The 18,003-nt window shown below is 44.2% G+C and overlaps 2 protein-coding genes and 1 long non-coding RNA gene across 7 annotated transcripts; 2 read left to right on the forward strand and 1 right to left on the reverse strand.

Annotated features, from left to right (window-relative positions):
* Positions 1-1,242: 1,242 nt before the first annotated feature.
* On the reverse strand, positions 1,243-10,312 carry LOC6731855 (lipase 1). Of its 2 annotated transcripts, XM_016178470.3 has the most exons (4): positions 10,054-10,312; positions 2,726-2,907; positions 1,989-2,660; positions 1,243-1,932 (listed from the first exon to the last, which is right to left on the reverse strand). In XM_016178470.3, the coding sequence occupies exons 2-4, from the start codon at positions 2,849-2,851 to the stop codon at positions 1,357-1,359; spliced, it is 1,374 nt and encodes a 457-aa protein (XP_016024538.1). In that variant the 5' UTR covers positions 2,852-2,907; positions 10,054-10,312; the 3' UTR covers positions 1,243-1,356. The 2 variants fall into 2 exon arrangements, with proteins under 2 accessions (XP_016024538.1, XP_044778548.1); XM_044922613.1 differs by lacking the exon at positions 10,054-10,312 and having other exon boundaries at positions 2,726-3,015.
* Positions 8,774-9,905, forward strand: LOC27206945. The gene is made up of 3 exons (XR_005545077.2): positions 8,774-8,918; positions 9,069-9,600; positions 9,676-9,905. It is a non-coding gene; the product is annotated as an uncharacterized LOC27206945 (long non-coding RNA).
* Positions 10,313-11,733: 1,421 nt separating the features above from the next.
* On the forward strand, positions 11,734-17,929 carry LOC6731857 (lipase 3). Of its 4 annotated transcripts, XM_002078956.4 has the most exons (5): positions 15,917-16,106; positions 16,407-16,547; positions 16,634-17,173; positions 17,241-17,396; positions 17,451-17,929. In XM_002078956.4, exons 1-5 carry the CDS (start codon positions 15,951-15,953, stop codon positions 17,829-17,831), a joined length of 1,374 nt encoding a protein of 457 aa, XP_002078992.1. In that variant the 5' UTR covers positions 15,917-15,950; the 3' UTR covers positions 17,832-17,929. The 4 variants fall into 4 exon arrangements, with proteins under 4 accessions (XP_016024540.1, XP_044778539.1, XP_016024541.1 ...); XM_016179950.3 differs by lacking the exons at positions 15,917-16,106; positions 16,407-16,547; positions 16,634-17,173; positions 17,241-17,396 and adding exons at positions 11,734-14,017; positions 14,104-14,643; positions 14,711-14,866; XM_044922604.1 differs by lacking the exons at positions 15,917-16,106; positions 16,407-16,547 and adding an exon at positions 11,734-14,017.
* The last annotated feature ends 74 nt before the right edge of the window (positions 17,930-18,003 follow it).

Raw genomic sequence — 18,003 nt, forward strand, 5'->3', positions numbered from 1 at the left:
GAGCTGCGTTTTTCTTCAGCATTCTGTTAAAATTTAAAGCGACATCAAACTATTACCATTAACTATAAAACTAGGCAGTTTTTCACATATTAATTAGCGTTTAGTGTATGGTTATTTTTCCCACAAAAGGCACTTTCCCCGCTTTTCATTTGCTGACGCATTAGTGGAAAAGCCTCACGAAACCAGGAGTTCATTGTGCCAATTTCTGAGCGAATTTCCGTGTTTGTTCTGCAGTTTAGTTGTTCTCCACTTTTTTTTTTTTTTTGCTGGGGACAGCATCTGAAGCGGGAAATGTGTCGCCAACGAACAATATGATTCCTGTTTGTTGTTTTGGCATTCATCCACCGCCCACCACCACACACTTTCACAAATTACACACTTAACTTTAGCACTAGGATGGCTTGGAAAGCAGCATGTGTCAACTGCCAGAGTCGGCATTTCTAGAATGTTTTTAGGTGCGAGTTCTTTATGTTGGCGGCGGGGGCAGATGCTCCATTGTTCGGTGGGTTTGACAAAAGCGAAATTTTAATGAGCACAGCGCTGAAAAAAAAAACCGCCAAAGAAACTTTTGTTGTGTCGTCCCCACATTGTTTTCACTATATTTATATATGTGAGTCGTATATAGTTATGTGCCAGGAAAACGCATCAAAGTGCAATTTTTATATCCGGGTTGCAGTTGGGAAACTAACAAGAGAAAGCGCTTAGCTGCACCCTCCTCACATCCGCATCCGCATCCACATCCGCATCCGTCGACATCAGACAAGAGATGGAAGACAGGACGCAGGACGCAGGACATGGGACACAGGACTTGCAGCAGCTGCTCCATCGTCGCCTGCTTCATAAATCATAAAAAACTTTCACCGCACGTCGCCGAACAAGAACAACTCCCGACAAGCCGCCATCTCTACCCCATTCCACCAGATTTCCCCGCCAGTTTTCCCTCCCGGGAAAACTTGCCCCCGCAAACTAACCAACAGCTGCTAAGCGTTGAGTAAATGTTTTCGCGCCTCGTTGCCCTCTCAAATTCCCAAAACGTTTCCAGTTGTTGGTATTAGTGGGGCTATATGGCGGATGTGGCACGTGATTGCTGCAGTATCCCCACCCCACCGAACTCCCAAAAACTCATAAATACCGAGAAAAGCTGGGATGCCGAGCTTCAAGTTTTTGGCCTTTATAGAACTTGCTGGATAATATTGCAATGTCTGGAAAACATTTTCATTAAGCTTGATGTATTGACACACATTTTTTATTTTAAAAACATATAATCCATTTATTAGTGAGTGCATCATTTGACATTGAACAACGTATACCTAATGAACCATTAAATTAACCCTTGCTTTAAAATGCACATAGAACCTATAGTTCCGAGGTAGGACTGGTGGTAACTTGTACCGGCTCAGTTTCTTCAGCATGACCTTCTTGCTCCTCATTTCCCTGGACACTGCCAACTTTTTCGTCCCCTTGAGTAGTTCCTTCCTCGATCGGAGTCTCCGTTGTCAGCTGGGGCACATCCTCCTCAACAGGGGAACCAGTGGTCGCATCCTTGGCTCCTCCTCCTGTTTCCCAGTACTGCATCACCTGCAGAATCCTGGGCTGAATCGAACGCCTTGCACTTATGCCCCAGATCATGTCCATGTGGTTCCATTTGCGGTACATATGGTTCTCGACCACATTGGGCAGCACCTTAGCCAATCGCCGCACATCCTCCACGGCCGACAGGTAATCATTACTGCCGTAGTACAAGGCCACCGGAGCGTTGATCCTCTCCAGGCGGTAATCCGGCGGGGTGGAACGTCCGTAGAGCCTCTGGTTCTCCTTGGATTCGTAATCGTACTGGCAGAAGCGATCGGATTTCTGCAGTTGGAGGTAGTGGAGCGCTTGTTTGATATTGCAGCCACCGGGAAGATGGCCCAAAACCACAGGGAACATGGTCTGTAAACATGGGGAATATATTAGAATATCAAATGAAATTTCATTACAATACCTACCATATTTTGCTCCTCCCGGTTCTTGCCCACAATCTGCCAGTAGAATCGCATACAGGTCTTCAGCATGGCGGCTGAGGAAAGGCAATGGTTGAGAAAGACTTCCGAGTGCGGAAACAGCTCAAAGTTGTCGCCAAACATGTTCATTCCCATGCGGGCCATTCCCATAAGTGGTGCCTTCATGTGCTTCATAAAAGCCACTGGTGCTAGTGCGCTCATCAGATGGATCTTCGCATTGTACTCGGGTCTACTGGAAGCCATCACGAAGAACGAAGTGGTACCCTGGGAGTGACCAAAGTAGCTTAGCTTCTGGTATCCTGTCTTCTGCAGAACCCCATCGATCATCGCTGGCAGATCGTACATGCCAATCTCGTGCCAGGAGAAGCTCCAGTAGGACTTGTCCGTATTGGGATTAAGTTTCACGTGGCCCTTTGAGTAGCGATTCCCCCTGACATTACCCATCCAGACGTCGTATCCGTTGGCGTAGAGAAAGTAACCCAGGCCACTTTCGGGACCCATCACGATCCACGTGGATGAGGTGTCCTCCAGTCCGTGAACCAGGAGAACTGGCTTGGCTCCAGGTCGAGCTATGCGATGTAGGGTCAGGATGTATTTATCATCCGTGGTCACCTGGTGGGTCTCCGCTGGATGCTTGTACTTCTCCAGCAGTTGTATCTATACGGAGCAGGAGAGAAACAGTTCGATGACTTAAGTTCCCATAAAACTTCCACGTAACTTACCGTATTCAGGTGGGCATCTTCAATCACGCTCGCCGGGTAGGTGTCCTCCATGTATCCGCCCAACACCCCGGATCCATCGAGCGCACAGACCCCGAGCACTACGAGAAAGCAGATCGCATGTGGCATGGCGTTCGATCCGTGACTAAATCGAGCTTTGTCCAAGCCCACTGGCCACTAAAGCGCTGTAATTAGTACGGAATATTGTTTGAGTGGTTTTTCTACGCTTATCGTATAATCGAATCGTGGCCAGCTCATTTTCGGTTGTATGTGACGGGAAACGTTTTTAAATTGAGGCAAATAAAAATGTTTTCAAAATGACACTGGGCAAAGTTCAGTGTTATTCACTGGCGTAAATTGCAGCGATATCTGCTCTCATTTAATAACCAATCAAGCCGAGCTGTTCAGATGGGAAATCAGCTGGAACGGCTAGACGAGATACCTTCAAAGTCAAATGAATGAAGAATCCATACATTATAAACAAAAGTACCCTAATTACCCATTTCAACTTACCATTTCTTCTAACTTTTAATTTTTTTATAACTAAATTGCTCACCTATATCATTAATAACATATTATAGCTTCGCGAATTAAATCACCCCTAATTATTGTTCAATTAATACAATACATTAGATTAAACATTTTACATTTTGAATACATATCTTTTTACGTGTTAAAGGGTTTGTATCCACATCCTAATGCCCACCATCGTCGAAATCAAAAGGCCCTTCTTTAATCAGATTTGCCATGCCACTTCGAAAAGCGTATGATCCTAGAAATGTTTGCCGGCTTAATTGGAAAATTAAATTTTTAATTCAGTTGTGGAGTGAACCGTGTCCACTTGCCAAACATTTGAATTCGTCCCTTTCATTGCCTACGTCATCGCTTTCTTTTTTCGCAATTGATTGGCAAAAATTGATTTCGGCTTCTGCATAAAATATTCGTCGCTCCTTTATTTGCAGCAACTGCTGTCACAACGACGACTGACAGGCTGACAAAGCGGCGCGGACGGAGCGGATGGAGTGGAATCCCTTGCAGACCCGGTCCGTGTCCGGATTTTCGAATCGGACTCGGATCCGACTCCGATGACGGGGGATTCGTAGGCTCGATGTGTGACTGTGTGCTGGCCAACGTTTCGACATTTGACAAATAACTTAATTCGCCGTTGTCACCACATGTTGGCAATGCCAGCACAAAAGTGGGTGGAAGTGGGTGTGAGTGGGTGGAGGTGGGTGGCAGTGGCAGCGATGGCAACTTGACAACCCAGGGCAGGCGGGGCGGCACAGGGGGGGCGTGGCACTGTGGCTCTGCACAAGTCAGTTGGCAGGATGTTGAAGTTGAAGCCTCGGTTTCATGCTCGATGGACGAGAACTTCAAGGGACAATGCCTTTTGGGCTGCCTTTAAAATTAATTTCCCAGAAGTGTCAATTGGGATGGCTTCACAAGCGGAGAACATTGTTCTTGAAGTGTCAATGATTTTTCCAAAATATATTGTTTTATCAACAATAAATCATTGAGTTACCTGCATACTTTAAGCAAGACCACCGTGCTTTCACATTTCCCAAAACGTTGCCATTTTGACCCACTTTTAGCAGTCCACAAATTTGGCTGTCAGCTTGGTTACCTAATTTCCTGGTCTCACCTTAATAGTCGTTCCAAGGAGGCGGTTCCTTGAAGCCCCAGCGACGCGTGCCATGACAATTAGCCGTTTGCCCGGTTTCCCAATGGATTTGTGTTATTATGGTGCCAACTGCCAATCAGAGGACAATCAACTGGCCGAAAGCGTGTTGCAACTTGCAGGCGACTGAGAGGTGCTGGCCAAAAACAAAACTCGCTTGGCCAACAATGAAAACAAGACCAATCAATTGGCCAGGGAGCCCTTGGTGGCGGCTAAACTGAGACAATGGGAGCACAGCATTTGGCCTTAAGTGCAACTGGCGAGATACACTGGGAGGAAAGTTGTGGATAGAAGTGATGCAGAAGAAGGTAACATAATTGATTAGGTAACAGCTATGATAGAAAATTAGTGACATCTTTGCAAGTGTCGTAAATGCTTTTGCTAATGTTCTTAGTCCATTAATACCAGATTTTGCTTAAGGTGTAGGGCGAATCTGTTTAAGTGTTCCAGTCTCGTTAGTGGCAGCATCTGGCGCGGCCTGGTGAGATTATGATCAGCATTGTTCGCCTGTCGTGGACTCACATTAGCTGCAGCAGTTGCTCAAATCCGGCTCAGTTCGGTTCCATCGAGGAACCCCTTTATGTTGGCCACGCACGTGACTTTTAATCACGCGCGCATAAAATTTCATGGCATATCTTTGTCTTGGCCGAAACGGAGCAACTGCCTCCGGGTTTTGGCTCATTACGGCGCCAGGGAAAAAGAAAAGTGCGTGAAGCCTCATTGAATAGGTGGCGGGTTCGCATAAAGGTCAGCCTGCGAAACTTTACGACTTTAGCAAAGTTTTTGGAACCGGGCCAGAACAGGACTCCATTCCGTTGGCCAGCCAGTCAAAGGAGCAACTTCCACTTAGGCAGAGGTTAAAGTCAAGTGTTGGCCAGACAAGTGGGGTCGGGGGTGGCCATATTGTAGTCACTTCCAAGCGGCTACGCTTGGTGCACTGAGAGAAAAGAAGACTATGCTGGTATTAATAGTTTCTTTTAGTGACAAACGAATTATCCACATGTACCCAATAACAATAATAATGTTAAAAATTTATCAATATTATGTACACTATTCAATACACTTAGATATGCAATAGGTAGCACTTGGAGTTCGAATAAAATCTTTTCTGTGCGCGGAACTTGACTCGGAGGCAATTACAATTCGTTTTTTAGCTGTCAGCCCCACTCAACTGCCCCTGGCCACGCCCACTCGCTGTAAAAGGGGATCCCGCCCCCATTTTGTCTGCGTTTTGTAATTACTTTTGTGAACGTGCCACAGTACATGGATGTGGATCTGCCCTTTAAATTTATTTCTGCAGTGCGACAAGTTCAGGGTCAGAGTCGTTGAATCTCTGCCATTTTCAGCAATTTTCAGCCATTTTCCCGAATTTAATATTGTATGTTATGCAAAATAGGGCCGTGCAGCAATAAAATGACTATGCAGAAGGGAACTTGAGTTAATTAATTTAAAAATTAAATGCCATTTATGGCTGATTTAAGTAAGGGAACCGGCGAGAATGGTAGCTATCAATTGTCCACCAACGCTCCATGACGTGTCGACTGCTTGTTAATTTCTGGCAATAAAAAATATGATGCTTTTTCCATTAATTACGCCATTATGTTTGCGTATTGTCACAGGCCCACAAATATCTGGAGCCGGAGGAGAATCCTGCCGCATCCGCGCGTCGCCCATCAATAAACCGAGCGAGTGATAAAGGATTACTACTGACAGCGGCGATGGCCGCGGAATTGATTAATTTATGGAAAACGAGAAGACTTTCAACTGAAAACATCGATGCTTTTCACACTGGCCAACAAGTTTGCTGTTGCAGCCGAGAGTGATGGCAATCGATTTTCCAATTTATAACCACGAATATCAAATGGCAGAAGTTTTTCCTGCTGCCTTGTGTCATTTTTGAGCCGTGTAAGAGATGCATCGTTATTTAATTTAATACGATTCGTAATTTGCAGCCATAAATTAATTGAATTAAGCTCATTTAATGAAAACTTGTTTGTGCGACTAATTGCGTGGAGGAATCGAACTGCTCTCACCGATTGATTTGCCATTGATTTGTGGGGAAATTTGAGTGGGATGCAATAAATTATTGGGCTACAATGAAATATTTCTTTTGGTAAATGGAAGGGAAATTGCCAATATTAAAATTATAACATTTGGTTTAGACTCTTAAAGGAACCAGCTTTTTATCTTCAACAGTAAACTTGAAACATATAAGGCTTGTTAAAGCCAGAAATTATTCCTTATTTCTCTGATTACTGAAATAGTGTCCTTTACTATTTATGTAAACTATTGTTTTGTATTCTCGTATATTTATATATGCCAGTTTTGTAGATACCAACATTTACCTGTCACTTTTCGAAAAGAATTAAGATGCCTTCACCAAAAACCCTTTGAGGCTTAACAAAAAAGGCTTTGGAGCTACGCCCTTGCATGACCATTATGTGGGGTTTCTATAAATATATCACAGTGGCCATTCCATTACCAATATCTGACGGGGATTACCTGCTGCGGGACAGCACGAGAAATAAATGTAATGTGCCCGTGTAGTCCTTTTCATTACGATAATGAAATATTTCTAGAGCAGTTTATGGGGATTACTTACGCAAATGTTCGAGGCGCATGCAAAAAGTGGATCCCGGAGTCCGGACAACCGTGAAAACACGGCGTAAAGTCCGCTGAGTGGGTGGGTGGTTGGGTGGTTGGGTATTTATCGTGGTGCTCGAAGGATAGGCAGCGAAAAGGGATATGCGTGCAAATATAATCGGCGAGGCAAAAGCCGCAACTATAACACGACGAGCCGTAACGACGAGCACGCCAAGGCAGGGGCATAATTATGGCATTATCACACATCCACATGCAATCTTGCCCCACACGCGTTGGAGCCCACCCATGGAAAACTAACGATAATCAATTGAGAAATGTTTATAATGAAGTGGCGCAGCCAAAGGGTTCTCAACCACAACGCTAAGCTCTACACTGCAACTGCAAAGGAGTGCGAACTGAATTTATGGTATCAAATCAGTCCTAGATAGAGCCTTAAAGTTGGAAAATATGATTTCCTAACTTGGCATACTTAAATAAATATATCTCTTTAATATTTTAGAGATATGTGTTTTGTTTCCAGTGCAATTTCCGCGTTATAGTGAGTAGCCTGGCGTTAAGCACTTCATTTCGCCATCAGTCCTTCTTTAAGCCCTTTCCCCCCTTTTTCCGTTGGGGCGTGTCGGCTAAAAACGCCTAGCCAGCAATCTACTGATAGCGTGTGTGCCAAACGCTCATTGACCAGCCCCAAACCGACCGCCCACATCCCCGGGTTTTCCATATTCTCCCGTACTTCCCGGCAAATGTGCTAAGTATACGTTGGCCAGAGAGATAAACATGGCCAACACACATAGGCGGCTTGCACATGTGAGTGTGTGTGAGTGAACCGCACTCATGACAACGTCCATCATAATTCATTGGGTATTGAGCTGGGTCCTGCGGCTGGGCAAGGACCCTTTAGCTGCATTGTAATGAAATTAGCATGCACAAGACAAAGTTGCCAGTCGCGCATTCAGCGATAATTGAGTTTAGAATTAGGGATACACTAAGAGCACTGGGAAAAATTATATGTAATCATTTAAGCCCCTTGCAGTTTATATAAGTTATCAATTAAATAATAATAGTAATAATCCTTACTGGTATTATTAGACTTTAATGTAAGACGCAATATTTTGTTATTTGAATCTTGAAACTTTGATTGGCAACATATAAAATGTATATTTAAGTTTATAGCAGTTTTTTCCTACTATTCAAAGTACACTAACTTGTTCTCAGTAAAGCTGCGCTATTTAAAAAGGGCAGGGCATTGAAATGCAAATGCAAATGCAGTCAGTCAGTCAGTCCGATGGACAGAGAGACTGACAGGAAACGGGTCGCAGCTTCGTGGGCTCAGCTGGGTTAATTTCAGTCCAGGTTAAACCGGGATGACACCGCCGCCGAAACAAAGACACGCCTCGGGGTGCACAGGGATCCTCCGCCGGTAGGAGGCAGGAACTTGGAACTGGGAGCTGGCAACTTGGAAACAGAAGCCGGGTGCCGCACAAATGGCAACCTATTTTCCAAAGCCGCTGCCGCATCTAATTTATGCCAAGAGCAATCGCAACTGCCAATGCCGACTTATAAACGAGGTGAACTTTTCGCTCTGGCCAGAAGTTCAGAGGGCAATAAACTACGCGGCTTGTTTATTGTTTTAGCCTGAATGAGCTTAAAGCAGGAGTGCCTTCCCCTGTGTGATATGGTTTAGTATTCAAAGGTTAAATGGGTAAAAAGGAATTTTATGGCGCGATTTGACTCGCATATTTCGATTTGCTTATTTAATGTGCTAGTGCTTAAATACAGTGAAATATAAATAACCAAATGAAATGTCAAGCGATCTACCTCACATTTAATAGCTATAAATAGTGCGGGAAGTACACAATTCCTTTTCATTTAGTTTCATTTGGACTTCTTTGCTGTTTCCTTTGAGAAAGGATTTAGGTAATTTTATTTAACCATTTTCCCAGTGGTCGAAGCATTATCTGATCTCTTTTCAATTGAGTTTATCCCTCCCCTTTTTTCCCGCTTCAAAATCAACAATCAAAACGTTTTGTCGACGGTTTTGGACTATCGCTCCGCTCCGCCAAAAAGGACTCCACCCATCGGGAATACAAAACCTCCTGGCAAGTGTCACTTAAAGGCATATCGTTTGTATTTTTCTGGCCCGAATTCTTTTTGCACCGAAACTGCAATTCGAGAAATGCAGCCAACGTTTTTCCGCCAGCACCAAAACACTTTTCTTTCTTTCATTTCGGCTCTCAGTCCCTTCCAGCGCTTTCAATTTGTGTGTACATAAATTTCGAAATGGACTTCTCGTGTTGGGGCGCCCGACAGCAGCACACAAAAAAAAGTGTTTAAAAAAAATGCAAACAGAAATACAAAAGTCGGGGAAAATAAATAAAAATGGAGTGGATTGGAGTGGAGTGGACCATTGCGGAGCGGAGCGGAGAAAGCCCAAAAGAAATGGCGAGCGGAAAGAAGTGGCCATGAATGCAGTGACAAGAACAACAACAGCGACAGCTGGAGATAGTATTCCTTGTTCCATGGCGAAACTGCATAAATATCGCCACAAGGACCCTGGACAAACGCCAATCGAAAGTTGCGTTGGCTGGCCGAAATGAATGTACGAGTCTCGTTTCAAAAACTTAGAAGTGCATAAATTGGGCCTGGGAATTTAAATACTATATATATATTTTAGCAAACTCCCGCAGTGCCACAATGTGGGCCAAATTCTTAGCATTCAGCTCGATGGTTGTATAACTTCAAGTCTTGACGAAAAGGGCGAAGCTTTTCCTTTGATTGTGTGGCGATTTCGTTGGCCAATGGAGCATGAAATTACAGAGGGGAGTGGCGATGGCAAGGGGGCCGGTACTTGTGTGAACATGGAAAATGCTCACATAACCATGCACAAAATACACTGAGAAAAAGCAAATACCACTAACATCAATTAGGAACATGTTTTCCTGGATGAAACAGAGAGATTAATTCTAGTGGCATTGATTATAAAATGGAAAACTACTAATAATTATATATCTTACATAAAAGTAAGAAAAGTGTTAAATAACAACCATCTTACTTGTTGAAGTGCACCAAGGTTCGAATGTTAAAGTCTTCATACCACTTAAGACTGCGTCGCGTTCTGCTCGAGTGCAAAGGGGTAACGATTGAAGATTGAACTCTGGTCAGGAGCAACTGCGGCAGTCGAAAGTCACACCAATTGCGATTGACTGGGAGTCCGGAAGGTGTCCATCGGGCGTGACACTGGCGATGAATGGAACTACATGTGTGGGAAGCAACAACCAGAACAACTAACTAATAACACAAAAAGCAATCATATCAATGCGATACGCCAGTGAAACCGATTTCCACAGTCCACATTACTAATTGAAAATACTCGTGACGGAATCCGATAACCGATGGCATCCAAATGCCGGCCATAAAGGGTGAAATCGCTCGTTAGCCCTCCACATGACCGTTAAGTGCCTCTGCCCAGCCTGATTCCTGGAACCCAACCGCCATATGCTTATATGGCATGGCTGTGGGCTGAGCGCCCCAGTGTCATCATTACCATGACTAGGATTACGATTACTGTCATCGTCGTGTCATCACAAACACACGCAGACTTAGCGAGCGTCTTTATGGCTTTTGGCGCTGAAATGATAAGTAAAGTTTTTGCAGAACGCAGCGAACATTTTCCGGACATGGGGCTTATGTCCATGTTGGAAACATATGGCATATTGCCAGGCGAAACATTTAATGGTCTGCAAAATGGCCCGGGCCGGGACATTAAAAGTTGCTTAACCTTCATTAGGCGCCCGATTCCGCATCCGAATCCGACTGACGGCGAGATGAAATTTAATATATGTCAGGTCCCGACATCGGAGGGCTTAATGCCCCATTTGTGCAGGGCGCCACTGCATCCAAATGATGTGCCAGAAAAAAGAGCAAATCACCGCAAGTTGGCATGGAGCTTTAATCAGCCCAGCAGGCAAAAGGGCTAGTGGTGGTGGACAGGAAGGGGGTGGCATTAAAGGGGCGCAAGGACACTAGGCAAACTCAATTTCGAGCTTGTTTCACGGGACGACGACCACGCCCAACCCGACCCACCAGAGGCGCTAATGCGGCGACATGGCATTATCCTTCTTCCTTTCGCGACTTCTTTCCCGACTTTTCCGACCACGGCTGCACTCTCCTTGGGTATTTTGATAATCAAATTTGCGCAAACAAGCGAGTGGCGTGAATTTGCCAACGCCACCGGAACAAGGACGAAACAAGGACCAAGGATAATAACGGTTGCGCCTCGTGCACTTGTGCAATTAGATTGGCAAAAGTTCAGTAACTTTACCCAAACTAAAGCGCCTTAAATTTTCTATTGTTCTTTAAAATGCACTTTGCACTATTTCTGATTTTAAATGGTAATAAAAAAGTCAATTGAATCCTTAAGCACCTACTTAACATAATTAGTTGTTTAAGTTCGATTAAATGACAAAGCAGGCGGATTAAAGCCACAAACCACACACTTCAGCTAAATCTTGTGTTTGTAACTTAAAAAAAACACTAATTCAAGACCAAATCCTTGAGTTTTAACAATAAAATGGATTTTGAAGAAACCCATCATTCTTGATGTCCCAACTCATTTGCCACTTGTGATGTAACATCGAGAGATAATCCATTTTAAATCGCTTTAATCCATGTGTTATCAATTTCATGGCATTTCATTTGCGAGCCTATAAAAGGTTCCTGTCGGATTCGCTGCTCAAAGTAGTTTCAGAATGCGGTTAGGATTCATTTACGCATTCGTCGCGCTCTTGGCGATATTTCGAGTGGAACCCAGCGAGGGATTTCTTGATATAAACAATGAATTGAACAATATTATAAGCCCCCCGATCCTTCCTGCGGTTGAGAGCATATTGGACATCTATGGCGATACAGATTCAACAGAAGATGAGCAAAAGGTGCGCTTGCAAAGGGAATCCATTGTGAAAAACAACGGTCTGGTGTTCAAGCTTCACCCAATAGTCCTGGGAAGTAACGCAAGCAATAAGCCCTCAGTTCCCAACATTTTAATTTTTGCCAACACACACAGACCGGCCCCAAAGGTTATGAATGACGTGAAATATTTTGTTGTAGATCGTGATACAGAACAAGTATACAATCCGGGTATTACGCTTGAACAGCTATTTCGAAATTTTTCCCGATCTGAAATAGGAAAAACCATTAATCCGGAAACACCTCCATCAGAAATGCAGGAGTTGAACATCAAACTTATACAAAATGCTCTAGATCAAAGGCAAACTGAATCAAAGTTTGAATCTGAAGCACAGGCCCAATCGTTTAGCCAAGCGCTTGAAGAAGCGAAGCTTCAAATCCAAAGGCAATCTCAATCACAATCGCAGGCTCAAGGTCTAGGGCTGGATCAATCACAGCAACAAATTCAAACCGCCAGAACTAAAGTCCAAGAACAATTCCAATCGCAAGAACGAGGACGGGCTCAATCGCAGCAACAGGACCAGATTCAACAATCACGGAATCAAGCTGGAGCTAAATTACGAGAAAAAATGGTTCCGTATATTCAAACTTTACCACAAATAGACGCCAATGAGCCAGAAAGTGCAGAAGCTGAAGCTGAAGGAGGACTGTCTGGAAACATAGCTCTAGTACCACCAATTGAAGAGGAAGATCGAAAGCAAGACCAGGCTCGATCACAGATTCTAGATGAAGCTGAAGGTATTAGACAAAGTCTGGCGCAAACGGAAGGCCAATCCCAATCGCAGGATCAAGTTCAATCACAAGCTGAGGCTATTAATCGAGATATAGCAGAGTATCAAGACCAAGCTGAATCTCGGGCTCAAGAACAGTCCCAAGCTCAAGCTCAATCGCAAGATCAATCGCAGACTCTAAAAGAAGGGGGACTGCCTCAATCCTCATCACAACAATCGCTGGTTCAAGCAGAGGATGATGCACAAGAAGATCCCATAGACGAATCACTTCATCAAGCGCAATCTGAAGTACTAAAACAAGTTAATTCACAGACTAACGGCCAATTACAGGCTCAAGCTCAAACGCAAGCTCAAGTTCTCGATCAGGCTCTGGAGGATGCACATGTTCAATATCAATCTCAGTCTCAATCACAAGGGATATCACTGTCTCAACCAACGCAACAATCGCTTGTTGAACCAGACGATCAAGCAAAGGAAGACCCCGTAGATCAATCACTTCATCAAGCCCAAAGTGAAATACTTAAGCAACTTCTGTCACAGAAAAACGATCAATTCACGGCTCAAGCTCAAACACAAGCCCAGACTCTCGATGAGGCTCTCGAAGAAGCTCATGTTGAATATCAATCTCAGACTCAAGCACAAGGAACTCCACTCTCTCAACCAGAGGATCGAGATCAAGATACCGCTTTAGACCAATCACCGACACGAGCTCAATCCCAATCACAAGAACAAACGAATAGTAAACTTCAGCGGCAATCTCAAGGCCAATCAGATGCTCGTGGTATAGGTTTTTCAGCTTTGGGGCAAGCGCAAACGCATCAGCAATATCAATCTCAAGCTCAATCACCGCAGCACGAACAACTTCAATCTGATGATCAATCAGGCGATCAAGCTGGGGATGAAGCGCAAGACACCGATTTGGACCAATCACTACATAAAGCTCAAGCTGAAGTACAAGAGCAACTTCAATCACAGACTCAAGCCTCAGGCCCATCACTAACGCAATCGCAACAGCAATCCCAAGCTCAGGAAGTTGAAGCGCTTGCACAATCACTAACTCAAGCCCATGCTCAAGTCCAGGAGCAAGCTCAATCACAATCGCAAGGGCCCGCTATATCTCAAGCTCCCAATGAGAGGCATGGGCAGTTACAATCAGAGCGTGAAGACCAAGATCAATCAAGAGATCGTTTGCAGGGACCCAAATATGATGATGATAGTTACTCACAACCTAAACCAAGGTCATGTTTACAGTGTCAGCAAGCTACTTACCCACAATTCATTGCCGAGGTGGACATCGAGATTGACGCCAAGCTGGACACGGTGAGCCATTCCACTTAAGAGATTCCATGTGGACAGCATACACTTACTATATTGAAGGTTCTATACATTTTTCAATCGTATGACAGCCCAAACTGATTTCAAAATATGGACATCAAGCAGAGACCCATTACGCATTCACTGCCGACGGCTACAAGCTCTGCCTGCATCGGATTCCGCGATCTGGAGCCACACCCGTCCTATTGGTACATGGTCTAATGGCCAGCTCGGCCACCTGGGTGCAGTTCGGTCCATCGCAGGGTCTGGCCTACATCCTGTCCCAAAGCGGGTACGACGTCTGGATGTTGAACACCAGAGGTAACGTCTACTCGGAGGAGCGCCTGGCCGGTCGGGAGAGCGACAAGGTCTTCTGGGACTTCTCTTTCCACGAGATCGGGCAGTACGATCTACCCGCTGCCATCGACTTGATCCTGCTGCAGACCAAAATGCCGAGCATCCAGTACATTGGTCACTCGCAGGGATCCACGGCCTTCTTTGTGATGTGCAGTGAAAGGCCTGAGTATGCAGGCAAGATCACATTGATGCAGTCCCTCTCGCCATCAGTTTATATGGAAGAAACACGCAGTCCGGCCCTCAAGTTTATGAAAGTCCTTCAGGGTGGCTTCACAGTAAGTACAGGAGATTATAAAAGGGTATATCATTTCTACATTGTTGGATATATATTTAATATTATAGATGCTTCTGAATCTCCTCGGCGGCCACAAGATCTCCCTGAATAACCGGATCGTTGAACTGTTTCGCAACCACATCTGCAACAAACTTATCCCCAGTCGCATCTGTGCCATCTTTGAATTTGTGGTCTGCGGATTTAACTTCAACAGCTTCAATATGGTAGAAAACATGTCACTTATTTTGTTTTCATGGGTTAAGATTGTTATATTCTTTTGTAGACACTATCTCCCATTTTGGAAGGCCACGCCTCGCAAGGAAGCTCCGCCAAACAGATTTATCATTTCGCCCAATTGCAGGGCAAGTCTGAGTTCCAAAAGTACGACTACGGGCTTATTCTGAATAAGCTACGCTACAAGTCCATCTTCCCCCCAACTTACAACCTTTCCCTGGCACTGGGCAAGGTGGCCCTTCACCGCGGAGATGGTGACTGGTTGGGATCGGAATCGGATGTCCTTCGACTGGAGCGGGACCTGCCCAACTGCATAGAAAACAGGAACATTCGCTTCGAAGGATTCTCGCACTTCGACTTCACGATCTCGAAGGATGTTCGATCCTTGGTCTACGATCGCGTAATCAGTCTTTGTGGTTCTAATTGAACTTTTAGCTTACGAATGAAATATAAGCAAAGCAATTAATAGATTTGCTTGGCACAGATGTGAAATTGTCTTTACCTTAGGGCTCTGAAATAAATATGATTTTTATTAAGGGAAATTAAATAAATACAAATATTTCACAATTTTCCCAGGTGTAATAAAGTAAGACTTTTAATTTGAAATCGGATATATAGAAAATGAATAAACCGACAAAAGTCGCCAGTTTTTAGGGTGAATCCACGCCAAAAACAAAAGTTTACGTTTTTATCCGTGTTAAATAATAAATTAATCAAAAATACTAAAGCATAACGAACGTTATTGTACTTAGATTTTCTTTTACAATTAATTATGATTAACCTGTAATTCAAGCTTCTTTAAAAAGTTACGATATCTTTCCATCTTGTTGTTTGAATACAAAAAATGTATTTATTGACAGGAACTACGGAATTTGAAAAATTATTTAACGCTTTTTAAAACCCTTGATCAAAGTTGCCCTATGTTAAATATTCCTTTAGTGATGCTCGATCGATATGTTAATCTAGTTATTCACTCCAAGCATGGATATTTTAATTTCAGGGTATTCTTTCATTAACGCTATAAAAGAGTTCGATTTCATTTCTGCCTTCGAGAGTAGAAAAAAAGGGAACGAAATGGCGATCGCATTTAATATTGCGATCTGTTCAATATTTTTAATGGGTATTGTGGTAGCCACCAAGACTCGGAAATGGGTTCCATATGCAGATACTCTAGATGAAAATCAGGGATTGGATGAGCAGGCACAGTTGCAGTCACAATCACAGATTCAGGTAAACACAGAGAGTGCAAAGCAGCTAAGATCAGTTGTACCTAGGAAGATCTTAGAACGACTTTGGAATTTGGAATATCAGCTAACGATTCCCACAGTTAGATGAGTACATATTGAACCACTATTACACCCCACTTACTTCTAGTAGTTAAAGCGTTAGAACAACCACTAACAAAAACCCATGCTTGCCGTCAAGGGTAAGCTCAATCACAGTCGCAAGATTTATTGCAAGGACTAGCTCAATCAACTACAATCGCAAGCTGTCAATCGGAAGCCTAATCAAGCGTAATTCCCATTTCAGAGTCAACGGACGTCACAATCACAAAGTCAAGCTCAAATTCAATCACAGCCTGAACCAAGATCATGTTTACAGTGTCAGCAAGCTAGTTACCAACAATACATTGCGGAGATAGACATCGAGATTGACGCCAAGCTGGACACGGTGAGCCATTCCTCTCAAGAGATTCCATGTGGACAGCGTACAGTTACTATATTGAAGGTTCTATACATTTTTCAATCGTATGACAGCCCAAACTGATCTCAAAATATGGACATCAAGCAGAGACCCATTACGCATTCACTGCCGACGGCTACAAGCTCTGCCTGCATCGGATTCCGCGTTCTGGAGCCACACCCGTCCTGTTGGTCCATGGCTTGATGGCCAGCTCGGCCACCTGGGTGCAGTTCGGTCCATCCCAGGGTCTGGCATATATACTGTCCCAAAGCGGGTACGACGTCTGGATGTTGAACACCAGAGGTAACGTCTACTCGGAGGAGCGCCTGGCTGGTCGGGAGAGCGACAAGGTCTTCTGGGACTTCTCTTTCCACGAGATCGGGCAGTACGATCTACCCGCTGCCATCGACTTGATCCTGCTGCAGACCAAAATGCCGAGCATCCAGTACATTGGTCACTCGCAGGGATCCACGGCCTTCTTTGTGATGTGCAGTGAAAGGCCTGAGTATGCAGGCAAGATCACATTGATGCAGTCCCTCTCGCCATCAGTTTATATGGAAGAAACACGCAGTCCGGCCCTCAAGTTTATGAAAGTCCTTCAGGGTGGCTTCACAGTAAGTACAGGAGATTATAAAAGGGTATATCATTTCTACATTGTTGGATATATATTTAATATTATAGATGCTTCTGAATCTCCTCGGCGGCCACAAGATCTCCCTGAATAACCGGATCGTTGAACTGTTTCGCAACCACATCTGCAACAAACTTATCCCCAGTCGCATCTGTGCCATCTTTGAATTTGTGGTGTGCGGATTTAACATCAACAGCTTTAATATGGTGGGAAATTGATCAGTAATTTGGATTTCACGGGTTAATGTTAATTTTTTGTAGACGCTATCGCCCATTTTGGAAGGCCACGCCTCGCAAGGAAGCTCCGCCAAACAGATCTATCATTTCGCCCAAATGCAGGGCAAGTCTGAGTTCCAAAAGTACGACTACGGGCTTATCCTGAATAAGCTACGCTACAAGTCCATATTCCCCCCAACTTACAACCTTTCCTTGGCACTGGCCAAGGTGGCCCTTCACCGTGGAGATGGCGACTGGTTGGGATCGGAATCGGATGTCCTTCGACTGGAGCGTGACCTGCCCAACTGCATAGAAAACAGGAACATTCGCTTCGAAGGATTCTCTCATTTCGATTTCACGATCTCCAAGGACGCTAGATCCTTGGTCTACGATCGCGTACTCGGTCTGTGTGGTTCTAATCGTTAAATGCTTAGATAACAAATTGTACTCTTAGCTTACAACTGAAATATAAGCTGCTTTGCCTAGCACAGATGAATACAAAAATAAAGATAAACAAGGGATAATAATTCTATTTAAAATAATATAGACACATGTTTCAGGAATTGCTAAGAAATGAGAATTCTGCGAAGAGGGGGAA

This window comes from Drosophila simulans, chromosome 2L (assembly GCF_016746395.2).
Source record: "Drosophila simulans strain w501 chromosome 2L, Prin_Dsim_3.1, whole genome shotgun sequence".
Lineage (NCBI taxonomy): Eukaryota > Metazoa > Arthropoda > Insecta > Diptera > Drosophilidae > Drosophila > Drosophila simulans.